The 26,944-nt window shown below is 36.7% G+C and overlaps 1 protein-coding gene across 1 annotated transcript in view; it reads left to right on the forward strand.

Annotated features, from left to right (window-relative positions):
- LRRC7 (leucine rich repeat containing 7) overlaps positions 1-26,944 on the forward strand; it is a 617,060-nt gene that overhangs the window by 453,084 nt on the left and 137,032 nt on the right. Inside the window, exons 9-11 of the mRNA XM_049879569.1 lie at positions 9,025-9,099; positions 15,108-15,252; positions 20,765-20,837. Of these exons, the coding sequence (XP_049735526.1) occupies positions 9,025-9,099; positions 15,108-15,252; positions 20,765-20,837 (293 nt within the window). The remainder of the gene's footprint in view (positions 1-9,024; positions 9,100-15,107; positions 15,253-20,764; positions 20,838-26,944) is intronic.

A 26,944-nucleotide genomic window follows, 5' to 3' on the forward strand; every position in this document is an offset into this window, starting at 1 on the left:
TTGGAAGAGGCTGTAACCCGTCCGTTGCCACTGAGTCAATTCCGACTCATACTGACTCTACAGAGTCAATGAAAATAGTATTTTTTTAATGATAGGAGAAACTGCAGCATTTTTATATGCTGACAGAGATGACCTGATAGAGAGAGAGATTGATATGTGTGGAAAAGCCAGAAGTCCCTGCAAGGACAAGAAGAGATGTCATCTAGAGCCCAAATGGACAGGAAGGGGACAAATTTGGAAGGTACGGAGGTGGTTAGTGAAACAGAACCACAGAAGTGACATAAATATATTACACTAAATCCAAACTAAATGTATCCCCAATTCAACATCAACTTGGCTAGAACCCAAATGTGCTACATTATACCTGAAGAAGTATGGTGGAGGAAATGTCTAAATAGCAAGAGACAGCAGTCTTCATCAATTGTGTTTAAAATAGGTTCTTTTTACAAGTTTTTCTAACATATGACCATGTGAACACATTGCTAGAGCCACTCCCAGAGCCTTGGGTTGGACCCTTGGAAGGGAGGCGCCTGAAGTATAAGCTTCATCAGCTGCGTAGTAGAATCCCTGGGTGACACAAAGGTTTAATGCTCAGCTACTAACTGAAAGATTGTCAGTTTGAACCCACTTAGAGGCACCTCAGAAGAAAGGCCTGACAATCTACTTCCGAAAAGTCACAACCATTAAAACCATATGGAACACAGTTCTATTCTGACACACATGCGGTTGTCATGCGTCAGAATCAACTTGATGGCAACTGGCTGGTTCTGGTTAGGTTTGGAATAAATCTACCTCTGATTGTTTCTTTGTTTTTTTTTTTTTGAATGAACAATAAGTAAGTTACGAGCTGGGTTAAAAAAAAAAAAAAAACCCTCTGCCATCCGGTCAATTGCAAATCATACTGACCCTATAGGACAGGATAGAACTCCCCCATAGAGTTTCCAAGCAGCACCTAGTGGATTTGAACTGCTGACCTTTTGGTTAGCAGCCGTTGCACTTAACCACTATGCCACCATAGTAAGTACTATGAAATAGTCTCAGAGAGTTGCAGCAACTTCTTGGGGAAAAGTAGCAAGGTTGTCAGGCAGGAGTCAGTCCCCATTTCAAGTATTTTCCATGAATTTAAAGTGAGTGCAACCAGTCAACCAAATTGTGATTTTTCTTCAACCAAGTTTGATGTAGTAGCAGAAAAGACAGAAAGCTGTATTCAACCAAGGTTAAGTTCAGCTAAGGAATATAACAAAAGGAGAGAGGGTGGGTTTGCTAAATGATGATTGCAAGAATGTTTATAATGATAGACTTTATAATGAATCTCAGTTTAGGAAGGAAGGAAAGATATGTGATTAGAGAAAAAGCAAATTTAGCATGTCAGTGAGATGTCTTATGAATAACTACTGCAGGGGCATTCTAGGGCACTGGAATCTGTGAACAAGAAGTGTAGGAGGAGATGGTCAGTCAGGGGCATGTTTGCAATTGAGATTTCAGAGGTTATAAAGATACTTGTGACGACAAAGTCCAAGTGTCACCTTGGGAGTAGGCGACTAATATGGAGTAGAAGAAAAGATAGATAATGAACACGGATTATTTGTTTTGTTCAATTCAGGTAGAATGTTTGCAGCACTAGCACGAGTTACCATGGCAGGAGGTGGTGATACAGAGGTAAACAAGATTAAGTTTCTGCTTTAAGGAGCTCACAATATAATATGAAAAGTACTACAGTAGGGATATGAGCACAGAAGGAAGTGTACCTAACCCCATCAGATATCAGGTGACCAGGTTTAGAAAATAACATTTGCAAAGGCCGTATTGGCAGAGAAAGCCTGATGCCTTTGTTGTTGTTGTTGTTAGGTGCAGTTGAGTCAATTTCAACTCATAGCAATCCCATGCAGCAGAGCAGAACTGCCCCCAGGGTTTTCTAGGCTGATTTTTTTTTTAATCTTTACGCAAACAAATCACTAGATCTTTCTCCTGCAGAGTCACTGGGTGACTTCAAACCTCTGCCTTTTCAGTTAGCAGCTGAGCACTGAACCATTGCTCTACCTCAATCTTATGATGCCTCTTTAAACTGCATTTAAAAGTTCAGTTTTCCTGGAGGTTAGAGTATGAATAAGGGTACAGTGAAAGATGAATCTTCAGAATTATCAAAGGTCAGATGAGAGTCACTTAAAATTATATGGTAAAAGTGTATGACTTTGTATTCTTTGGGTAATAGGAAGACTTTGTTTCAAGCAAGATGAAAATGATGAAAGTATCCAGTGAAGGGAGTGCAGAGCATGGAGAAAGAAAGTGGCTGCAGTTGTTTTTTTTGAGAAAGAGGGCAAGAAAAACAGTTTGAATTATGAGATGAGAGTGTATGTGTTATACTAGTTTCATTCTTAAATTTAGATTCAGACAAGGCCACTAAAGTTTGCAATCTAGATGAAGAGTCATATATTAAAGTGGAAATCATAAAACCAGAATTGCTTCCCTTGTCTCATTGTTAGCATTTTGTAGGACCAAGCCTAGGAAACATGAAACACCAGAACTTAGTCTCCTTCGGGGCTTTTGCTCACTACGGTTTCTCCAGTATCTGGGACATAAATACTAATTGAATAAAATTGTTGAATAAATAAATAAAAGTTGTAATGTCTGTCTTTAGCATCTGCTCTCCTCCTTTGGCACCTTCATTCTAAGGCCCTCCCTACCCAAGAAACATCATGATAGCTGTGAACCACTAATAATCCAGGAATACTCCTCTTCTTTTGAACCTTATTCATCATATCTTACAAAACCTCAAAATCAGCTTCTTGCCTTTGCCATATATTAGCCATACAACCTTGGACAATTTAATTTGCTTCTTTATACCTAAATCTTCTCTAAAAAATGGGGATACCTAACACTCATTGAGCACTATGTTCCAGGCACTGTAACACTGTTACTCCTCATCATTACCCCATACGGATGATACCATTGCCACCCACCTATCATAGGTGAGAAACCTGAAGCAGATAGAGGTCAAATAACCCAATATTTCACAGCAGGTAAATGACAAATTTGAACTTAGTCTGACTCCTGAAACCATGCTCTTAACCACCATGCTTACTGTCTGTCCAATAATGGTACTTACTTTATCGGATAGTTGTGAAGATTCAGTGAGAATAACCTATGTAAAAGCACTTTTCAAAGTGCCTGTACTGTGATAAGGGATCAATAGAAGTTAGCTTTTGTTGTTGTTATGGTTTTACTCTCATTATTTTTATCTTCATAGGGAATGGTGGAAACCCTGGTGGCGTAGTGGTTAAGTGCTACGGCTGCTAACCAAAAGGTCAGCAGTTCGAATCTGCCAGGCGCTCCTTGGAAACTCTATGGGGCGGTTCTACTCTGTCCTATAGGGTCGCTATGAGTCAGAATTGACTCGACAACTGTGGGTTTTGGGGTTTTAAGGGAATGATGTATCTATTTGATAAAAGAGTCAGTATCTCCCAAAGGAAATTGGATGGTTTCATTTTAGCCAGTTTTCACTGTGAAAAAAGTCATTTCTTGTGTGATACTTAACTTTTGTCTATTCCCCTGCAACCTCCCTCAATGATTCTAGTTCTGAACTTGGGATGGACATAGAACAAATCCAACCTCTTTTCCTTATGACAATCCTCAGATATCTAAAGACAAGCGTCTTTGCCACTTACATCCTCTATTCTCTAACTTAAATAGTTCAAGTGATTTTAGCCATTTCTCTTATGGCATGTGCATGGTAAGGATCAGCATGAATCCAGTCTCCAAAATGTAGAGATTGATCCAGTCCCCATCTTCCCTGTTCTCTATCCTGGTACCCAGCTGCCCCCATAGCACTCCCTCTTTCTGACCCTAGCCACCTGGAGTGAGATCAGAGCTCACAAGTTAATATGAGGTGAGGATACAGAGGTGAACAAGATGGCAGCTGCAAGTCTGGGGAGTTCACGTGACACCCTTACTTTCTGACCTTCTGGCTCCCTTTATCCCTTTGGGTTTCATGCTTTGCTAGATGACTCACAGAGCTCTAGGAGAGTATACCATACTTACAATTACAGATTTATTATAGCCAAAATGGATACAAAAAAGAGATACATAAAGCTGTCTGGGAGGGTTCCCAATGCAAAGCTTCCATGTCCCAAGGGACATGTTATCCTCCCAAGAGCACATGTCCTTGTCAACCAGGAAGTCCTTTGACTCTCTGTGCTCAGAAATTTTATTGGGCAGTTCCGTATGATAGGCTAAATCATGCCTCCTGAGGCTAGTTGATTTCAGCCTCCTAGGTGAGTCTTTCTGGTCTGACCAGCCCCACTCACCAGCACAAATCCTCAAGTATGGCCCAGAAGTCCCAGACCAAGGAACTCCAATTACTCCAAGGGTTATTTCTCAGGAACCAAGGACAATGGCTACCTTACTGAGAGGGAAACTAGGTCCTTTGCCCTGCAACGTGGTTTCCAAATCTTCTGAATAAGCCCTGGTTTGTTGATGATGTCTTTACACTTTGGCACCTGGAGGAGAAGATTATATTGTCATCCATATGTGAGCTAATGGTTCCATATAAAACAGGACATTGACAGAAAAGATCTTGGAACAGTCCTATCGCAGTCTGAGTTAGATTCCCAGAGCCCATTATGGTACCATTCTTGTATAGAGTAGGTGACCTATAAATATTTCTTGGTTTAATAAATATACTTATAAATGAATGGATTAATGAATGCTAAGCTTACTCTTGACTTAAACCCTCAATTTTGATTATACCTATTCTACTTCTGATTCGATGCTTGTATGGTTGGTTTGAGGGAGCATAAAGACAGGACTGTCGATTTTTTCCTATTACATTTCATACTGTTAAAGCTATCAAATCTCCCAAAATTTTGAGATCATTTTGTATATTAATTTTGTCGATTTATGTATTATCTTTCCCTCCCAGAATCATGTCATCTATAGATTTATCCTGTGTGCCACCAATGTACACTTTTAAGTGCTTAAATGAAATATATTATGCTGATATTCACAGTAAAAATTCATAAGCTATTAACGGCTTCAAGTTTTTAATTAGTTATAAATTACATTTTCTTAGCAGTGCATTTTATTATTATCATTAAGGATATCTATTCATTCAGCAGTTACTAAAATATAAAAAAGTATTTAAATATTACCCCCCCAAAAAAACTAAAGCCATTGCCATCGAGTGAATTCTGACTCGTAGTGACCCTACGAATTGCAGTACTTAAGTTAAAAACAAAACTTTAAAATTTTATGAACATTTTAGGGACTAATGTCTGAAATAAAATTGAGAAACTTATAACAACTGTAAACAGGAAATAGGCTCAGACTCTATGGAGCTTATCTTTTCATCGCCAAAGAAATTAACTAAAGAAGTGAAAGGGTCTCATGACATACAGTACAAAATAATTGAGAAAATGAGCAAGTAAGCTTGTCATCAAGAGCTGGACAGTTTTAGTCATCCAATTTGATGTATCACAAAAAATTTAAACCATATACTATGAAGTTCGTGAATAAAGATTTCCCAGTTGTGAGAACTAAAATGTTAGTTATAAACCAAGTGTGTTGTTAAAGATTTAAAGAAAAATGAGACAGTTCTTAAAATGAAACCATGCTTCCTTGGTGGATTTCAACCTCTAAACATAATTAAACAAAAGTGGTAAAAGTAAAAAGAAATGAAAAATAGTACCTTGAACTATGATGTCAAAATTTAGAAAAACTGTTATGTCACTTTGGTTGAAGAATACAGTTTTTTTTTTTTTAATTTTTCATTAACTGCTTTATATTTATTGATATGTGAAAACACCCTCACATTTATTTAGCTGCATTTTGAAACAGGTTTCATTCTATTGCCTCCCAGTACTGCATAGTTTCTGAGAATAACAAGTTTTTGTTATTAAAATATCTTCCAGATAGTCTCATACAATCTTAAAACACTTAAAATTTAAAGTTATCTTCTAATTTCCTTAGTTTGATTTTGACAAAATAAGGTAAATGGTAGATGCTATGTTTCTCTCAGTTAATATTTTTCTTAACATCATTGGAAGAAAAAATTTAGCAGGAGTAGAAATAAGTATAATTAGACTCTATTATCCAAACTAGTAGGAAAAAAGTAACACAGTAAAATCAATGAAACAGGCTGAAATTGTGTATATATGCATGAGTTGTTGGAATTTGTTACACTCCAGCAAAATATATGTTTTATGTTAATACGGATAAAACCATTTCTTTACTCATTTCAGCTAATTATATTAGACCACATCAAAAAGATTTTGAAACAGTGAATTTAAAGAAAAGGCATTATAATGTTCTGTGATTTTTTTTCTGATTATAGTAATGCATACAAACTATAGGAAATTTGGAAAATAAAAATATGCAAAAGAAGAAACATGCAAATCATTCATAATCCCACTTCTGAGAGTTTGAAAAGTAATATTTTGATATACTTTCTTCTGATCCTTTTGTAGTTTTTCAAAAATTGAAAACAAATATAGGCTTAAGCATTCAGCTGCTAAACAAAAGGTCAGCAGTTCGGTCAGTTGTTTGGATCAACCAGCTGCTCCTTGGAAACCCTGTGGGGCAGTTCTATTCTGTCCCGTTGGATTGCTGTCAGTTGGAATTGACTCTGTGGCAATGGGTTTGGTTTTTACTGAGCTCTTTTGATTGTCCTTAGCTCCTTTTTTGATTCCCCTCAAAATATTCCAGTATGTACCACCCTCCCCAAGTGCCCTATGTAAACAAAAGCTTTGCCCTTGCTTGCTCAACAGAACACCTTGCTTTTCACTTCATCAAAAACATTTTAGACCTTCAGGTGTCATTTTTCTCAGCTTCCAGGCCCTCCTTTTTGCCCACTTACGTGCTTACCTAAGCCACACCATCCTTACCCAGTGTGCGAATTTATCTTTTCTTGGTAAAGTCTTTGTAATGCCTAGGCTTATAAAAAGCTGCAACGCATGACTGATGTTTTCCAGCTGACCTGCCTATTGCTAACCAGCACTCTACCTCAAAGCTCTGCACATCAGGGTGTGCTTCCTACACTTGCTTTGTGTTTTCCATCCTCGCCTAGCCTAACATACAGACAAAGTAGTTTGCTGCCTGCTGCCTATGATGTAAGTGAAAATGAGGATATTTTCCTACACAAAAGAATTCCCCACACTTACTCACACATGCCTCTGATTCTACAGCAGAATGCCATTTCTCTAACTTTAGATTTTGATCCTTGTTATAAATGAAACCTCTCCCAGTAGGTAGCACCGCTTTCCATTGCAGTAGCAGGCTAAAGATACCAGAGATTATGTCCAAAGTGGTCCTGGAAGTTTCTGGAGCCCTCCTAATATATAAGTGATGTGTATATACCACTCACTGACCCAAAATTATCAATATTCTTACAGTAAGAGTGGTACGATTCCATTCTTTTCCATAAAATTTCATAAAATACACTGGATTTCTTAATCATGTTCCAAATTTTGTTGAACTATGGTTTTATTTTGTTGTTTCAGTAATAATTCCTTCAGTTAGAAAAGACAGAAAATTTGGCTTCAGGTGTGTCTTAGTTCCAGGCTAACATGATGTAACAAGGATCCATCTTTTAAGTCCATTTTCTTTGGGAAGGCTCCATCTTCAGACAGGCTCACTCCTTTTCTTCACAACTAAAGCTCCCAATGGTGAGAACTTCCAGTTTCTAATCCCACAGAAAACAACTCTTGTCCTATAGGGTCGCTATGAGTCAGGATCAGCTCAATGGTATATAACAACAGGGAAGTGCCAGGGTCTTTTTCCCAGATGTTCCAGTCAAAGATTCATTGTTTTCTTATTGGCTCTGAACAGGTCATGTTTCCATCCCTGAACCAAGTCCTGTGGCTAGATAAATACAATGAATTAATTACTGTAGGTCTTAGTCACTTCCCTGCAGCAGCAGAAAGGTATCAACTTCAAGGGAAGCCTATGGGTTAATAGTGGGGAAGAGGATAACTTCTGGAGTGGAATTAGAGAAAGGTTACCACAGGAAGGAAATGATTCTTGGGAACAATAGAAACATCTCTTCTCTCCAAATATTCTGCTGCCCAGGAGGCAGAACATAGAAGTTTCCATCAGGTGATGAAAGTGTTTTGTCATGCAGTACGGGGTACACCTTGTTTATATTCTTGCTCTCCCTCCTCAGAACTTAAGTTATTCTTTTCTCCCATATGCTGCCTTGTATTTTAGTTAACTTATAAGCATTTGTCTCTTCAACTAGATCATCAGCTGCTTCAAGGTGGGAAGTGGGTCTAATATTACTGTGGCTTCTGCATTGTGCCTTTCACACAGTAGTCATCCCTTCTATTCAACAAATGATTATTTGTTGAAAAATGAAGGAATAAGGAGTGAATGAGCCTCATTCAGTCTGTTACCACATCACAGTGCTATAATGCCTGTGTGTGTGTGTGTGTCATCAGTGCTAATATACACACATAATAAGACTTAAAAAAAAAAAAAAGAACTTACTATGTATCAAATACCATGGTAAGCAATAGAGATATCAGTATAACCAAACCAAACCAAACCCCTTGCTGTCAAGTCTACTCCGACTATAGCAATCCTATAGGACAGCGTAGAATTGTCCCATGGGGTTTCCAAGGAGGGGCTGGTAGATTCGAACTGCTGACCTTTTGGTTAGCAGCCAAACTCTTAACCATTGTGCCACAAGGGCTTCTGATGATTTACAAAACAAACTTTACTCTGCCCTTCAAAAGCTTATATGAAGAAGAAAAACACTTTGAGTATAATAAATGCTACAAAGGATAATTGTAATGTTTTAAGGGAGAACGTATTGGGTAATAGATCTTAATTTTTATTATTTATTGTTCTGATTGATTTCAGATAACTTCTAGGTTGGCTACCTCAGGGACTACCAATTTTGTGGTAGAGCTCTTAGAGGATTAACACTAGATTCACAAATAAAAATTTAAGAACCAAAAATTCCATCTTATATTTGTGATAAAAAGAAGTTAATTTGGCTTTTTTTCTACTTTCTCTCTACTTTTCTCTCAGCCTGAAGTTCTGGATCAAATACAAAATTTAAGGGAGTTGTGGATGGATAACAATGCGTTGCAAGTGCTACCTGGGGTATGTAAGTTTTATTACACCATGTTGTTTAACATTTATGGTAAATATTGTGCTAAATATTGATCTCAGTTAACAATACTTAATCTTAAATCTCAGTGTTTGAAGTTTAAAATAAAATGACACTTTTTAGGAGTGTTCAGTCTCCAAGCGTCTTTCACTGTTTTGTTTTTGAGTATTTCATACATCTTTTGTGTATATGTGAATGTGTAAAACCATCTGAAAGATTTTTTTGTTGTTGTTCTCTTGTCATCTCTTTCCATATTTACTGTTTTTAAAAAGATGAAGTGTTCATAATGCTGTATTTAAAAAAAAATGCTATATAAACGCCAAGATTTAGTTTTGCAAAATCAACCTTATCCTTACATTAAACAAGATAACGGTTTCTGTTCATCCTGTTAGAATTCTTCCACAAAGTAAAAGCCTTTCAGTTCAGGTGATTTCCAATAAAACCCAATTGAATTTTTGAGAATGGAAAAGATCATAAAGTATTAAAAACAGAAAGTTAAACTAGATTCAGGTTCTTTCCTGAAGTAAAGGACAATCCAGTAATATCTCCTGAGGAATAGGTTTATCGGTCAAGTCACTGAGTGTAACTATTCCTTATTTTTCCATCCAGTAAAATAATAGTTTCCCATAAAACACTGCTGCTCATTGCCCACAACACATGCCCTTAAATAAGCCACATGCATGTACACACACACACACACACACACACACACACACACACACACACGGCTACCGCAAGATTCCTGGTTGTGATGGTCAACTCCAAACCCCTTGCATTAGGCTGACTATCCAAAGCAGCTGGATATGTAATAATATCTTCAGCCAACATAGACGCTATGGATGCATGCTTCCAAAGCCAATTTTATTCCTTTTCTGAATTGACATTAAAAATTTCTTAAAATGACTCCAAAAGCAGCAAGAGCAAGAAGCCCGTGCTCTCTTTGCACAAGCATGAGACACATAAGGTAGAAAGTCTGAGAAAAGATTAGGGGAAAAAATACTTTTTTCTCTTATTGGAGGATACATTTGTACTGTCATCACAGATACAAAACAGAAAAGCATTTGCATCCATTTATTGAGTTATTCAAAGACCAGTTACCAATACACCTCTATGAATCAGGAACTATGTGAGGTGTAGGGTTACAAAGATAATATATACGATGACCTTGTGTTTAAGGAGCTCACACATAGCAGGAGGGCAGATCTGGATTCCACTGCACGTAGTGCGGCCTGATTTGTGCCATATTTGAAGTATGTACAAATCCTGAGGGATGGATTCCCCGTGTGGGGATTGCGGAAGGTTTACTCCAGGGCTATGCATTTATTATGCATTCAATAAAGAGTTTAATGCATCAGAATGTATGCTGAGTTGGAAAAACTCATACCTGCTTCTTCAATATATTTTCGTATTCAAAAACATTTACCTAGTATTTACCATGTGCCAGGGACTGCCTTGGTGCTTTACAAATATTGACTTATTTAGTCCTCATAACAACCCTATAAAGTAGGTTCTATTACGAACCCCATTTTATAGGTGAGGAAACAAACACAGAAAGAGTAAACTGCATTCTCAAGGTCACATAGTAAATGGTGGCACCGTAATTCAAACGTGCTACAGAGGCTGTTGTTCATCATTATGATGCTCCAAAATGCTGTCTCTGTAGAACCAATAGAAGGCACAAATGAGAATTAGGTCCATCTTACTTTTCACAATGGTTACATTCCCAAAATCTAACCTAGTGAATCAACTCACACCTCGAATTACTTAATAAAACATTAATTAAGTAGAAACCCAAAACCAAAAACCCACCGCTGTCTAGTTGAGTCCGACTCATAGTGACCCTATAGAACAGAGTAAAACTGTCCCATAGAGTTTCCAAGGAGTGCCTGCCAGATTCGAACTGCCGACCTTTTGGTTAGCAGCCGTAGCACATCTTCTGTAAAACAGATGAATCCTGTTGCCGTCAAGTCGATTCTGACTCATAGCAACCCTACAGGACAGAGTAGAACCGCCCTATAGGGTTTCCAAGGAGCAGCTGGTGGATTCAAACTGCCTACCTTTTGGTTAGCAGCCAAAAGCCTAACCACAGCGCTACCAGAGCTCCATAAAACAGATAATGGTACCTAATTTGTCTGTTTTAAAAGTAAATTTTTCCTATCTACTGCCAGAATCGACTCGACGGCACTGGATTTTTTTTTTTTTTAGACTGCCAGCTTTATGCCGGAATCGACTCGACGGCACTGGATTTTTTTGTTTGTTTGTTTAGACTGCCAGCTTTACGTAGCATTTCTTACTTGGATTTCTTACCTTAGTTAGTAAGCTTGAATTTCATATTTTGTTATATATCACATGGGAATACTCCATGCCTCATTGTTGTAAATAGTCATGGTTTTCTGACCATCAGTGCTAGCATATAGTTGTCATGCAGTTACCTAGAAACACATGAATTTGGGAGGCTAATGTTGAGTGCTATCTGCAGCCCACCACATCTCAGTGTCACAGAGTGATTAATCCTAACGATGTAGTGCCATAAGGCCCAGGATAAAGTAAGTTTCCATTTTTCTTAGTTCACGCATCATCATGGGTTAAAATAATATACATTTTAAATACGTTTGGAAAGCTGAGCTGTCATTTTTCCCTCTGTTTTTCACAAATCAGAGAAGCAAATAAGTAATGACCAAATAATTAACCTTCTATAATGGCTTATCTTGTGACCAAACTACAAATTATACCATCACTCTAAGGTTAATCAACCAAAATATTAAACTGTGTACTGAATCCATATTTATTTTTAAGCAAACTCTAGTATTTTCTTTTTCTTGTTATTGCTTCCATTCTTTTCAGTTGCTTTCCCCTCCTCACCTATACACTTCTTTATACCCATAGGGATGTTGGAGCAGCATTCTATATCCTCAAGAACTCTGAGACATTGTGCCTCTGAGGCCTTTATCACACCAGGCTACTATTGCCTTTATAATGTTTTTGAAAATGAAGGTTTAGAACAACACAAATACAAAGAACAAACTGTTATTTTGTTTCCGGAAGGAATGCTTAGAAACCGCAAACCAAAATATTGAGTTACCCTGGAGGTAGTAATGAAGGAATCTTCAAGGAGTAAAGAAATATTCTCATGATAAAGGGAAAAGCAAATAAACGCACACACATAGCATTCTTTTATTGCTCACCAGAAGAGAAGAGTGAGCTAAACTAACATAATTGTTCCTTTGTGTGAAAAACTATAAGTAAAATGACAGTATTTTTCCAAGTGACATATTTTGAGTATAAGGGAGACTCAGCACTCTAGCTGTATTCACCCAGTGTATTCTTTTCCTGTCCTGGCAACTATTCGGCTATTTCAAGACCGTGCTCACACCCACTGCCCAAACACCGAGCTGAGGCAGCAGGGCTAGGGAAATGTGCTGGATTTATCAGGGGGTTGGAGGTCAGGAACTGGCAACATGATCAAGTGGGCTTTGTAGCCTGATAAAAATGAATTGAACTTCATCGTCTCCTTTTATTAGTTGGGGAATCTTGGTTTGTTATTTGAGGTGGGCGTTCTCATGCATCCTCCTTCAGGAATGAAGAATTTACTCTATTTCTCAGTTTCTGGGAGTGCAGCTCACAACTGTCCACTTTCTTCAAGAATTGCCTCAGCTGAAGGTAGCCTTTTCATCCAGGATTATACCGTCTTTCTGGGCAACCTGCATCCAATGACCTATCTATGCAAGGGTATAACAACTGGCCCCTTCATCCGTATTCAGGAAAACTGCTGGCAATTCCAGCTTCATGCTCCTTGAAGGGTCAGCTGAGGACTTCGTCAAGATTTCCTCACAGCCCAGCTTCTTCCTCTGCCCAATTCTGCTTGCTGCCCTTTCTGGCCTTTCCTTTCCACAGATGTTTATCCTAAGAGTACACTTTCGTAAACTTGTTTTTGCTTCTGCTTCCCACCCAATGTGTGGCATTACTTAACTTCTATGCTTTAAGATTAGTTGAAATGCAAATTCTGAGATTCAAGAGGTTCATCTGAGATAACAATCTCCCATGTTTCACCAGTGCTGCTGGTCTGCAAAACACAGTTTGAGTAGTGAGAATATAAAGTATTAAATTATATCTACAAAGTGCTTAGCACAGTGCCAGGTGTTTGTGTTGCGTAATAAATTATAAATATGTTTTTATTATTCGCTTATTATTTATATAGCATGTCAAATAACTATAGACAATGTAGTAAAGTGCACACAAGTACACTAGACAGACAGACGAACCATTGAACCCTAGATATCTATATTCATTTATCTGCAAGACATGCCCTCAAAAAAAAAAAAATGGGGGGGAAATGAGGACTTTCCTCCTATTCTAACTCCTCTAGTTCATGTCCCAGCTAAGTGATCACTGTTTGCTCTTTGCCCAGTGTATGACTTGATTCCTTCCCTGTCGTCAGCAATTAGTTACTGATCCAGCCATTCCATTTTTGAATATCTCTTGAATCCAACCCCTCTTCATCCTTATGCCTTAATTTAGATCCCTCTCAACTCTCAGCTAAACCACTTCAAGGACCTTCTAACTGGTCTCTCTGACTCCAGTCTGTCCAGTCACAAATCAGCCCTTTACAGTGCCCTGAAGTTGTTTTTTGAAAGCATAAATCTAATCATGTCATTCCTCATCTTAAAAGCCCTCAATAGCTTTCATTGCCCAGAACATAAAATTCACATCTCCTCACATAACATGTGATTGAAAGACCTTTTAATAGCTGGCTTCTTCCTATTTTTATATAATCCCAACTTCATCACTATATTCAGTCATTTTGAATTTTCCACTCTTCCTCAAATGTGCCATGAATATACGTGCTACTCTCTCTTCCACGTACAGGCTCTCCTTTTCTTTTTTCATGTCTTCCCCAGCAATTTGTGGTCCCTCCCCTGTGCTTCTAAATCATTCCCCGCATGCTTCTTTTATTGCTTATATCACAGAGTATTGTAATTATTTGTTTCCTTCACTATTGTGAGCTCCTTAAGGATAAAGACTTTGGGTTATTCATGACTGTTCTCCAGCATAAAACACAGGGCCTCAAAAAGGACTGTGGAGTAAAAAACATTGAATCTGCTTAGTGGGACAAAGTCCACATCTTGATTCAAAACCTTTCTTAAACATTTGAAATTGGAAGGATCAATATGTCAACATGCATTGTTTCAGTGGCATTTTTTTTTTATTCAATATAAACTTTGAGATTATTACTGTGTTTTCTTTTAACAGCTTCATTGAGATATAATTCACATATAATAAAATTCAGCAGTTTTCATATATTCATACAATTGTGCAACCATCGTCACAATCTGTATTTTAAAACATTTCCATCATTCCTAAAAGGAACCCACCCCCCCAACCCATTAGCAGTCTCTCATCGTGTTCTCCTCTCTCCAGCACCCAGCAACACTAGTCTATTTTCTGCCTGTATAGATTTGCCTATTCTAGACAATCATATAAATAGATTCATACAATATGAGGTCTTCTTTCACTTAGCATAATGTTTTCAAGGTTCAACCATGTTGTAGCATGTATCAGTACTTCGTTCCTTTTTATTATCAAATAATATCCCATCGTGTGGATCTGCCATACTTTTTTTTACCTATTCATCAGCTGATGAGCATTAAGTTAACTTTTTGGTTAGTATGAATAATGCTGCTACGAATATTCATATAAGATTTTTTGTGGGCTTGTGTTTTCATTCTCTTGGGTATATACCTGGGAGTTGCTGAGTCATATAGTAACTCTATGCTTAACATTTTGAAAACACTTTAACCATCAAGCTGTTTTCAAAATGGCTGCACCATTTTACTTTCCTACCAGCAATGTCTGTGGGTTCCAATTTCTCTACATCCTGGACAATACTTGTTATTGCTATGGTTCCATTAAAAATTGGTTTTACAATGTTGCCATTTTTACAATTTTAAAATGTAGTATGAAGGTTTCTCAACTAACCCTGAGTTTATGCAATGTCATCAAGTCTATAGGGAAGTTAAAGATGCTCGTATACCTGGATATGTCAAAAAACAGAATAGAAACTGTTGACATGGAAATTTCTGGATGCGAAGCCCTTGAGGACCTCTTACTGTCATCCAATATGTTGCAACAATTGCCTGACTCTATAGGTGAGAACCTAATATTTTGTCATGTATGTTTATGTCAAATACACCATTTTCTTTTTGGGTGGTATTGTTTTCTGTTGATGTGGGGAATATAGTAATAAATTATCTCATTCACTATTCAAGATAATAAACTAGTGTTTTAAAAATATCTTAAAATGAAATGTTATCTGTAGTTGTTAAATTTAAGAATTAAAATGATCCTACTAAGTTGACATATTTAAAAAATTTTCAGATCTCCTAAGTTGTAAAATGTTATTGTAAGGAATGAGTAGAGGTAAGAAAAAAAAATGTTCACCCTAACAATTAAGCTTGCAAACAAACATTTCAAAGGAAAACTGATGCTGTTACAAAAAAGTCTCAAAAAAAGAAAAAAAAGAGAGAGAATTTACTACTAGGCAAACAAATTATCAAGCAGTATAAAAATAACTTTGAGGTAAAATCTTCAAATAGATAAAAGTAAGCATAATACTCATAAAAAATGATAAAAATGTGTAAAGTAAAAACAGGAGCTATGACTAAGAACAGTGGTTATGGAAAAGAACCAATTAGAAATCCTAGAAATGAAAATGTCACACAGTGAAATAAAAAATTCAACAGTTATGATAAAGAGAGGATTATGTAGTCAAATACAGAATTACTAAACTGGAAAATAGTACTGAGGAATTACCCAGAACAAGAACATAGAGATTTTTTAATGGAAAATATAAAAGTTAGTTAAATGACACAGAGAATAGAATGGAAATTGCAACTACTCTTATATATATATATTTTTTATATTCAGTAATTACAGGCATAAAGAAAAAAAAACGGATGGCAGAACAAGTATTAGAGAGAAAATAGTTTTTTTTTTTTTTTTTTTTTTCAGAATTAAGGACCCTAGTAATTTCTTATATTAAAAGCACACAGGTAGTGCTAACAAGAGTAATTTCCTTCCCCTACCCTCAGGCTCATTGTTGTCAAACTGCAGTGATAAAGAAAAAATCTTAAAAGTTATTGTAGAGCAAAAAGAATTTACCTACAAAATAGTATTTAGAGATATGGAATAATTCTCATCAGGAATAATAAATTCTAGACAGTGGAATAATATCTTCAAAGTACTGAGACCTAAAAAGGCCAACCAGATTTCCATACCCAGCTAAACATTCCATCAAGAGTAAGGATCAAATAAATATATTTTAGCATATACCAAGACCAAGGAAATCTACTCTTAGAAGATGTACTTTGCTCAGAAAATAGAAAATCAAGCCCAGAAGGAAGAATGTAAATGCTTAAGCAATGGGAGCAACTAATTTGGTACATTAGGTTAGTAGATCTAAATAACTAAAAACCCATTGCCATCGAGTCATTTCTGACTCATAGCAACCCTATAGGACAGAGTAGAACTGCCTCATAGGGTTTCCAAGGCTGTAATCCTTATGGAAGCAGACTGCCACATCTTTCTCCTATGGAGGGACTGGTAGGTTTGAACCATTGGCCTTTCAGTTAGCAGCCAAGTGCTTAACCACAGAGCCACCAAGGCTCCTTTTTAAATAAGTAAAAAATAAAAAAAATTATTTAAATAAGTAGTGACTATTAAAAAAAATCACCTTTTTTATTTAAAATATTGAAATAAAAAATGTGGAAGAGGGTTGTTAGTGTTAAAGAGTGCTAAGGTTCTCATCTTATTTGGAATGCGGCTAGAGATACTGAATAACTTTAGAATTTATAGGAAATATAAATTTAAGCAGACATATTAAAATTTTAAATGTATCTACTTAAATACAAATGGGATCTATACTTTAAAACCAACAGGGGGGAAAGAAGTAATAAAGAAAACATTATTCATACAGTGCAAGAAAGGAAAGGAGCAAAATATAAAATAAAAATATCATAGAAATAAAAAACAAAATAATATAGTAAACAATAAATTAAAATACTTGTCATAAATCATAATAATGTAAAGGATTTAAATGAATTTTATTTATTAAAAGATCCATAATTTCAGACTGGATATTTTTTAATTTAGCTATATTCTAGTTATGAGACACATCTTAAAAAAAATACAGAAATATTGATTTAAGAAAGAATGCTAAAAATGGAAGCAATGTTATTGACATGATATATTTATTTGTTTAAAATATCTTCTTTCAGGAAAGCAGACTAGAAAATTAACCGTTCTGATCTAGGGCAGGCAGTATATAGAGGTCGTCAGACTAAGTAATTGGCTGGCAAAAAACAGACTAGGACAGGCAAATGGTATTATATTATTTAGAATCTGAATAGTTCTGAAAATAATAAAATATCACTGTTATAGTAATTCATTCCTCTGAGCTATCTTTGGAAGTTACTGACCTGTCCGGAAATATTGAATTTATGCATCTGCACAGTCACCGATTACGGAGTAGAATGGCTGACATTCCTCAGAGAACTTCCTTCTTTGTCAAGAGCAATATTTGGGATAAGGGACTAAGAACTCTGTTCTGAGACTCTAATGTAATTCATTGATGCTAATTGGGTGGGAAATTGCATCTTGTTTGAGCATGGATTGGTTTAGTTGGTAGCAACTAAAGTAAAATCTTTAGTTTCGTCATACTTAATTTAGCTCCTCAGCAGCTGTAGGGTATTTGAAAGGAGTGATACAGCAACAGCAATCTCCGTGTGCTGACTGCCTTTCCTTTAGCTGGTCCCAGGGAAAATGAAGGGGACTCCTTCTCTCTTCTTCTGGTTAGAGAGTCCTCTTGTAGACAGAAGAGAGACTCAGTTAGGGAAAGTTTTTTTTTCCCCAAATAATTTCTCTTATTCATTGGTTAAGAGCACAGGCTTTGTAGTCAGATTACTTGGGTTCAGATGCTCGCTGGCTCTTCTACCTTACTGTGTGACCTTAGACAAGTTACTTGATCTCTCTGTGCCTCAATTTCATCATATATTAAATTAGATATTAACATTATAGGATTGTTTTGGGGAATGAATGAGTTAATACATGTAAAATTGCTTAGAACCTAGCACATGATGAGTACTCAATCAATGTTAGCTATTATAATAATATGATCATTATTATTATAAACTTAGATTTGATGAGTGTATATCTATTTGGTTTTCAAAATTCTGTGAAATATGTAAATGCCCTGTAAATATTAGCTATTTTAATAATAAATTATATTAATGTTTAATGCATGGATGCTAATTGTATATTTATATATAAATAACTGAAATTGTTGGAAAAAGCTTCTTTTTTCTTTATCTCTAGAACTTCTTAGTTGCGAGTATGAGATGAAGGGGTGAGAAATTGAGAAAGTGTGCAAGTAGAGAGGAGGAACACGATCAAATACCTCTGTTGTAGAGCAGAAAAGAACGTTAAAGCAGACATAATATAGAAATGTAGCAATTATCTGTCAAAAGAAGACATGAGCAATGAGGGTGAGGCTGGTGGCCTAATTTCACAGCAGGGACAATCAGATTTCTACAGAACCTCCAGACTCTGTCCAAAGAGTATTCCTTTTGATGGAATATGTGAATAGCAAAGCAGCTTCATCACAAATGAGTGAAGTTTCTTTAAATTCACAGATTTGGAGCTGAGCCTGGAGGCCCAACTGTCTTCAACTTTTTTAAAGCTTCTGTCGTTTTTCAGAGCCACTATTCCATTCAACAGAAAAATCTGTTGCATCATCCTTTTGGCCTCAATCCCCAACTTGCCTCGTGGCTTTCTCAGCACTACTTTGGTCCCAGGGACCCCGATCCTCTTAAAGGGTGCTCTGCATCCTGGCTTAATGTTGTTTGTCCAGTCATCTGCGGCACAGCCAAAAACTTCTTGTGATCCAGTCAAGTGACTGTGGGACTGTCCACCCCCCTCTAGTTTGACTGGTGAGCAGTAATAATAGTCTGATCAGGGCCACCAAGTCATAAAAGAAATTTAGTTGTAATTCTTATTCCTCCTTTTAATTGTTACAATTAATGAATAAACTCAGGTGTTCATTTATACTTCCAAGGTTAATATTTTAACATCCAAACTAGAGAAGCTAAAATGATTCAATCATCCTTTGAACATACATGAATATGGAAGTGGGTGTTCAAATTTTAGAGATAAATTACAGTAATGTTAATTACCCTCTTTCCCAGGTGCTACTGTATTCAGCAGTGCGTCCTGTGGCCACAAGCTGATGTATTAGCTCAGAATATTGTAGGCATTTGCTTACAGAAGTCTGATAGTGATAACATTTCTCTTCACTAGAGTACAGAGCCTGAATGCTTTTGCAGAATACGTAATGGCATACTGAAATTTAAAGTGCAAAACAGCTTTTATTTCAAACTTTTCATGACTTGCTCTATGACTTTAAAGAACCCTCAAAATAATTGAGGAGGGTCATAATCTATAGTAGAGCCTGTCAAAGCGTGTTCAAAAAACACTAGCATTCCAGGATACTCTACACATGTACACACACCACACACACACACACACGCACGCACACGCGTGCACGTACTCACAAGTTCAACAAAAATGTTTGGAGAGTCACACTAGTTCATTAGTGTATTAAAAGCCCCTAGAAAAACTACATTAAAGAAATCCATTTATTAAGTTTAATTTGGCATTTCCCAAACACATTTGACCATGGAACCTTGTATATCAGAACAAGTTTTCTGCAGAACACAGTAGTCTACAGCATATATTCCTAGATCCAATGTAAAACAAAATTAATCAACAATAAAAGGAAATTTGTATTCAAAAGTCAACGTTTTACCCTTGGATTGTGGCTATTTCAGTCAAATTGATGCCATTTGGTTATGTTATAGCTGGGTAAAGAAGTTAATAATGCTCAATGCAGCTGTTCTTGAATTACCCTGTGGCTATTAGTCCTCACAACCCCAAGAGGAGAGCAAGAGGTAAGGCTATAAAAAAAATGGAGGGCATAAATCATCCAGTGAAGGATAAATAGTTGTAACTTTATTTCTTGGCCAGTTCTACTTGGTATATTAAAGATCACAAGTTTTTGTGCTTACTGCTGATCCAAGTCAAGGATTTATGATACAGAAAAGAGTATGAACTCATATGTTGTAATTTTCCAAGCCCATAATTATAACCACTGCATTGCAATACCACGGTATCCATTCATCAATTATTATGCTTAGTTCAGATTTGTTTTCAATTTGTATCACAACAGGAATGTTAGTTATTAGTGCTTAGGAGTTAATTAAATATTAAATCACGGCTGGCTTGAAAATTTTCAACTGGTTCATTTACGGCAGGATAGAAGAGAGAAGTGTTAGACTACTTTTAGTGTCAACTCAGGTTTCTCTGTGCTCTATGTTTTCTTTACTTGTCTGTACCCAGAACTGTAAGTAATGTATGCAAGTTTTTTGCAACTGGAAGGTCTTAACCAGCTTGTACTCAAATACCAGTTTGTAGGTTTATATAAGCCGAGTACAGCCAGGTAGCATGCCAAGAATTTTATCACGAGTGATTTTTATTTATTTTTTTTATATCTCATTTCTTTTCATGAATCTGCTCTCATGTATTAATAAACCTTCTTCTCTGTTTTAGGACTATTGAAAAAACTAACTACTCTAAAAGTAGATGACAATCAACTTACAATGCTACCCAATACGATCGGAAAGTAAGTGCCAACATTTCATACCAGTCAGTCTTTCTCAAGCCAGAAAAGAAAGGGTGTATTGCTTTTTCTACTTCAATGTATTTTCTACATGAGATCCGAATAATCCTGTTGATATGTCAACTTATTTTAGACCATTTTAAAATGTATCTTATATTTAATTTTATATCTGAACATTGCACGCTGGCCCTTCTGTGCCTCCAATAAGCCAGACTTTTCCTGCCTCAGGACTTTCTTACTTGGAGTTACCGCTACCTGAAATATTCTTCTCTGACTCTTTACAAAGCTGACTTCTTCTCATCTTTTAGGTCCACGTTTTTAAACTTTAGTGTATATTCAAATTACCTGGGAATCTTCTTTAAAAGACAGATCCTGATCCAGCAGATCCAGGACCTGAGGTAATTGAGGTTCTGCGTTTATTAGAAGATCCCAGGTAATGTCAATGCTGCAGATTCATGGACAACATTTTGAGTGACTAAATTCTCTGTCTGGATTAAGGAGCCCTGGTGGCACAATGGTTAAGTGCTCAGCTGTCAACTAAAAGGTCTGTGGTTAGAACCCACCAGCCACTCCACTGGAGAAAGACCTGGTAATCGATTCCTGTAAAGATTTCAGCCTAGACAACCCTATGGGACAGCTCTACTCTCGTGAGGTCCCTAAGGGTTGAAATCCACAAGATAGCACCCAACAACAACATGTCCAGATTTAAATATCACCTCTACACAGAGGCTTTTCCTGAACGTCCTGTCGAATTTTCTTCTACCATCACGAACGCTGGCAGATTTTCTCTGTTCTTGTTATATTTCCTTTAGAGCACTTTTCAGAATTTACAATTATATATTTTCCAAGTCATCTCATTTCTTTATTCTATCTCATAAGTGCATATACCACAGCTTAATTAAGATGATTTCTGCATCGCAGCTGCAAAATTGTAAAAGCTTTTTAAAAATTACAAGCACAGGATCCTGGTTTACTTTTGGTTTTGATTCCTATACAGTTCTGGGTTAATGAGTGTTCTTCAGTAAGAGGATGAGATTATCAAAGATTAATGATGTTTGCAATGAGTATGGCTGCATATCTAAGACTCTTATGCTCTTACTTTTCCACTAAATGCTTTGATTTAAACTGAAAATACAAAATGAAAAATGGGGAAATTATGCAAGTGAATATGGATGCCAAGTTAGTTCTCATTCACATACTTAGTTTTATATTCATTTTCTTTTTTTAAAATGCTAATCTTCTTGCCCTTAAAAGCATGAAAAAGATTTATCAAAGATAAATGGGCCTATTTAGTTCAAAGGTTGATTACTGGTTTAGAAGGATAAAGGTTAAGAATCCATCATAAAGTCTCATTTTTTAGTGACTTTTCAATGCCGTTGTCTTCCTCTGATTATTGTTTCAGGGAAGATGCAAAGGAAGTATTGGAGGAATAGACCAATAAAAGAAAAAGCAGAGTAAGAAGAAAGCAGTAATATTTTATAATGACTTTGTTTACCTTAGAGAATTTATATATTGCTAGATCAGAGGTTTAGCTCAAGGGCTAGAGATAAAATTTGATTATGATCCTATCAAATGGTACCCCAGATCATATGAGGAAAGTGTTTTGTAAATGGTGGAATAGTCTGTCATTTATTATAAAACATGTTCCGTAACACTCTGGGCCTCAAAATCCCAGAAATGTTAAGCCAGCTGCAGTGATCAGAAATAACCTCTTTCTACAGGTAAATTGTTTCACTATGTTGGGCTTGCCTTTGGTAGTTTGTTTTTTAAATTTTATTGTGAAATACAAATAATAAAACATTTTCCATTTGCATCACTTATGTGTACAATTCAGTGACATTAGCCGAAATCACCACGTTGTGTGACCATCATCACCATCAGTTTCCAACTTTTTTTCATCACACTTAACACACACCCAGTAGCCCTGTAAGCAATACTTCTCCTGTCTTTGGTCATTTTTAATAGCACTACCATTAAAAATTACTAGATTAAGTTATTTTCAACATTTTTTCACATTCCATTGAAATGTATTCCTTGTCTTTTGTGCCATACAACTTGTCAAATTGGTTATTTCTGTTGTTTCTAGTAGCTCTGAGAATTGAATGTGCAATGATAATAAACAACTTTTTTTGTGCATGCTCGCCTTGTTCCAGATACCACGTTTGATACTTCTACATGAATTTTCTTATTTAGTTAAAGGCCCATTAGCACTATTTGATATATATTATCTCCCTACCAGCAGATACAGAAACTGAGGCTGAGAGAAGATACCAGACCTCAAAGCCAAGCTGTTAATTAGACTATATATGTTGCCTCTTGGTATATGTGATAGTTAATTCCCACACGTCACAAATGACTTTTCATACTTGATAATTTTTTATTGCTCTAGAGGAAACCCTAGCGGTGTAGTAGTTAAGAGCTACAGCTGCTAACCAAAAGGTCGTCAGTTCGAAACCACCAGGTGCTCCTTGGAAACCTTATGGAGCAGTCCTACCCTGTCCTATAGGGTCACTATAAGTTGGAATGGACTCAACGGCAATGGGTTTGGGTTTTTTGGTGTTTTATTGCTCTAGAGGCAAAAGATCTTCCATAAGATGAGAAACTGCGTGTTAAGCCTTCTCATTCTTAGCTGTGGTCTTCAACAAAAACAATGAAAACTCAGAAATCTGAGTAGATATTTTAAAAATGCCTTCTGTCATGAAGTATATGAACTGAGAATTATAAAATCTAAGTAGCCGTGCAAAACTGGGTAAGTCCCTTCTTCTGTATGGGCCTCAGACTCATGAGGGCTAGTACAAGGAGCACTGGCTTTGGAACCAAACAGCATGAGTGTGTGTGAACCCTGGCTGTGCCACTTACTGTGTGAACTTGGGCAAATTATTTAAGCTTTCAATGATTCAGTTTCCACATTTATAATTTCCACTTACATCTAAAAAAAAATTTTTTTTTTGATCGGGATGTATACTGTATAATCGATGTCAATATTCTAGATGGTAAATTCCAGTAGTCTACTTGATATACTGTTGTAATAGCAAGAGATAAGTAAATTTTATTCTAGATACATGAATGCTAAGCACCTGCTTCCTTCTGCCGCCTAAGCATGGAAGAACACGCAAGAAATGGTTAATGTAGATGAATGACTTCGGGGAGGAAAACTTGGAGGTTGGAGAACTTGCTGCATCATGTGTCCTTCTGTACTTTCTGAATTTTGTGCCATGTAAATGTATTTGTTACCTAGTAAAAAAATTAAAAACAAAACATACACTTCACTAGATAAAACCCAAATTCCTTTGCACGAATATTCAAGCCTTTCCATAGTCTAGACCAGTAGTTCTCAACATGTGATCCCCAGACCAGCAGCATCAGCCTAACCTGGGAGCTCGTTAGAAATGCAGATTTTCAGCAACCACCCCAGACTTACTGAATCAGAAACTGGACATCTGACCAGGAAATCTGGGTATCAACAAGCCCCCAGGGCATTCTGATGCACAATAAAGTTTGAGAACCACAGGTCTAGATTCAGATTTCTTTTACAATTTTCAGCGAACTCCCTTCTCAAACCCTATTCCATTGTGCCTGCATCAAAATTACTTGCAGTACTTCCTGCAAAGGAAGCTTCCTTTGAAAGGAAATTTAGCTTAAACTGGTTAGGTGCCTTAGATCTGGAGCCAGACCCTGTGGGTTGGAACGTCTCTCTTTTGTGTGTTATTAGATAACATAGAGCTTCAGTTTCTTCCTTAATCAAATGAAAAATCTATTTATGAGGATGTTGTGAGCATTGAATGTGTTAGTAAATAAAAAAAGTTTTAGAAGAGTACCTAGCACTACAACACATAATCAATGGATGTTTTAGAAAAAATAAAACCCAATAAAGTAAAAGATTGTTGACTTAGTGAATTTGAATTCCTGGGATTTGGACCCAAGAAATTGTTTACTGTTTTTAAGACTTCATTCCTCTCTGTCTTACCCACGCAGACCTCTGAAGCTTCTTCTTCTAAAAGTTCTAACCCACTTGTAAACTAGACCAGCAATTCCAAAATTACCTTCCTTAGAACATTCACTTGAGATATTAGATACTGAGATATTTGTAGGTGTATTATTAAAGCAGGTTTCATTGACAAATAAGTTTTTGAGACTCTGTGTATAAATTGGACTGGGTAGTGTTTCATTCTGTTGTACATAGGGTCACTACGAGTCAGAACCAACTCCACAGCACCTAACAACAACATATAAGTTAGACAAACACTACTAACTTGATGTTTTTCAATTCTTAAATTAGTCTACTGCTTAGACCATAGGATTCAGTACAATAACTGGGTGAGTTTAGTAAAAACTATAGAAAAGAATGTCTGAGGAGAGGCGGGGCCATGTTGGTGGAATAGGCAGACACTTCCAGCCGGTCCTCTTACAACACAGACCCAAAAAAACAAGTGAAACGAGTATATTTAGGACAAGCTAGGAGCCCTGAACATCTAAGGCAAGGTTAGAAAATGAACTGAGAGGCAGGGGAAGGAAGAGATGGTTCAGAAGGGGAGAAGAGTTACCAGACCTGAATTGCTGGGAGCCCTTGAGCACCATTACTGGGAGCAGCTGTGGCAGGCTGGTACTAGCGTTCTACTGCAGTTTCCTCAGGGAGAAGCAGCCAGGCACACAGCCTACTCACACTACCAGAACCAGAGAAGAATGCCACTTTCAACAAAAGCTAAGGACTTGCCTATATTTTACCACGCCCCCTGCACCCAAGCCAGCTTCAGTGGCTGTTCATTCCCCTGGGCCTAAGATACACCCTGTTGAGCTTCTAGAGCCATCCTCCAGGCCCTGGAGAAAGAATAAATTCACAACTGAGGGAAAAGATAATTAGTCAGCTCCACTAAATGGAGGATCTCAGGACAAAAGCTAGCTCAGTCAAGCAACCCATCTGGGCATATCAAAACAAAAGAAAGCAAGAAGCTACGATAGAGTAAGCAAACATAAAATAAAATAAACTAATACAATAACTTATAGATCACTCAGCAACAACAGTGAATATCAAGTCACAAAAAGAAATAGACCATGATCACCTCAACAAGCTCTCAGAACAAAGAATCAAGGGATCTTCTAGATGAAAGTGCCATCCTGGAATTACCAGAGGCAGAATACAAAAGATTAATATACAGAAATCTTCAAGACATCAGGAAGGAAATCAGGCAATACGAAGAACAAGCCAAGGAACACACAGATAAAGCAGTTGAAGAAATTAAAAAGGTTATTTAGGAAAATAGTGAAAACTTTAATAAGCTGGAAAAATCCATAGACAGCAATCAGAAATTCAGAAGATTAACAATAAAAGGCAGAAGTAGACAACTCAATAGAAAGTCAGAGGAGCAGAATTGAGCAAGTAGAAGCCAGAATTTCTGAACTCGAAGATAAATCACTTGGCACTAATATATTTGAAGAAATATCAGATAAAAGAATTTTAAAAAATGAAGAAATCTTAAGAATCATATGAAACTGTATCAAGAGTAATAACCTATGAGCGATTGGAGTATCAGAATGGGGAGAGATAACAGAAAATACAGAAAGAATTGTTGAAGATTTGTTGGCACAAAACTTCCCTGATATCGTGAAAGATGAGAAGATATCTATCCAAGATGCTCATCGAACTCCACAGAAGGTAGATCTTAAAAGAAAGTCGCCAAGACATATTATAATCAAACTTGCCAAACCCAAAGATAAAGAGACAAGTATAAGAGCAGCGAGGGATAAACAAAAAGTCACCTACAAAGGAGAGCCAATAAGAATAAGCTCGGACTACTCGGCAGAAACCAGGCAGGCAAGATGGCAATGGGATGACATATTGAAAAAATTGAAGGAAAAAAATTGCCTGCCAAGAATCATATATCTAGCAAAACTGTCTCTTAAATATGAAGGTGAAATTAAGACATTTCCAGAAAAACACAAGTTTAGGGAATTCGTAAAAAACAAATCAAAACTACAAGAAATACAAAAGGGAGATCTTTGGTTAGAAAATCAATAATATCAGGTATCAACCCAAGACTAGAACACTGAGCAGAGCAACCAGAAGTCAACCCAGACAGGGAGATCCAAAAAAACAAAGCAAGATTATATAT

The sequence above is a fragment of the Elephas maximus genome, chromosome 3 (assembly GCF_024166365.1).
Source record: "Elephas maximus indicus isolate mEleMax1 chromosome 3, mEleMax1 primary haplotype, whole genome shotgun sequence".
In the NCBI taxonomy this organism is placed as follows: Eukaryota; Metazoa; Chordata; class Mammalia; order Proboscidea; family Elephantidae; genus Elephas; species Elephas maximus.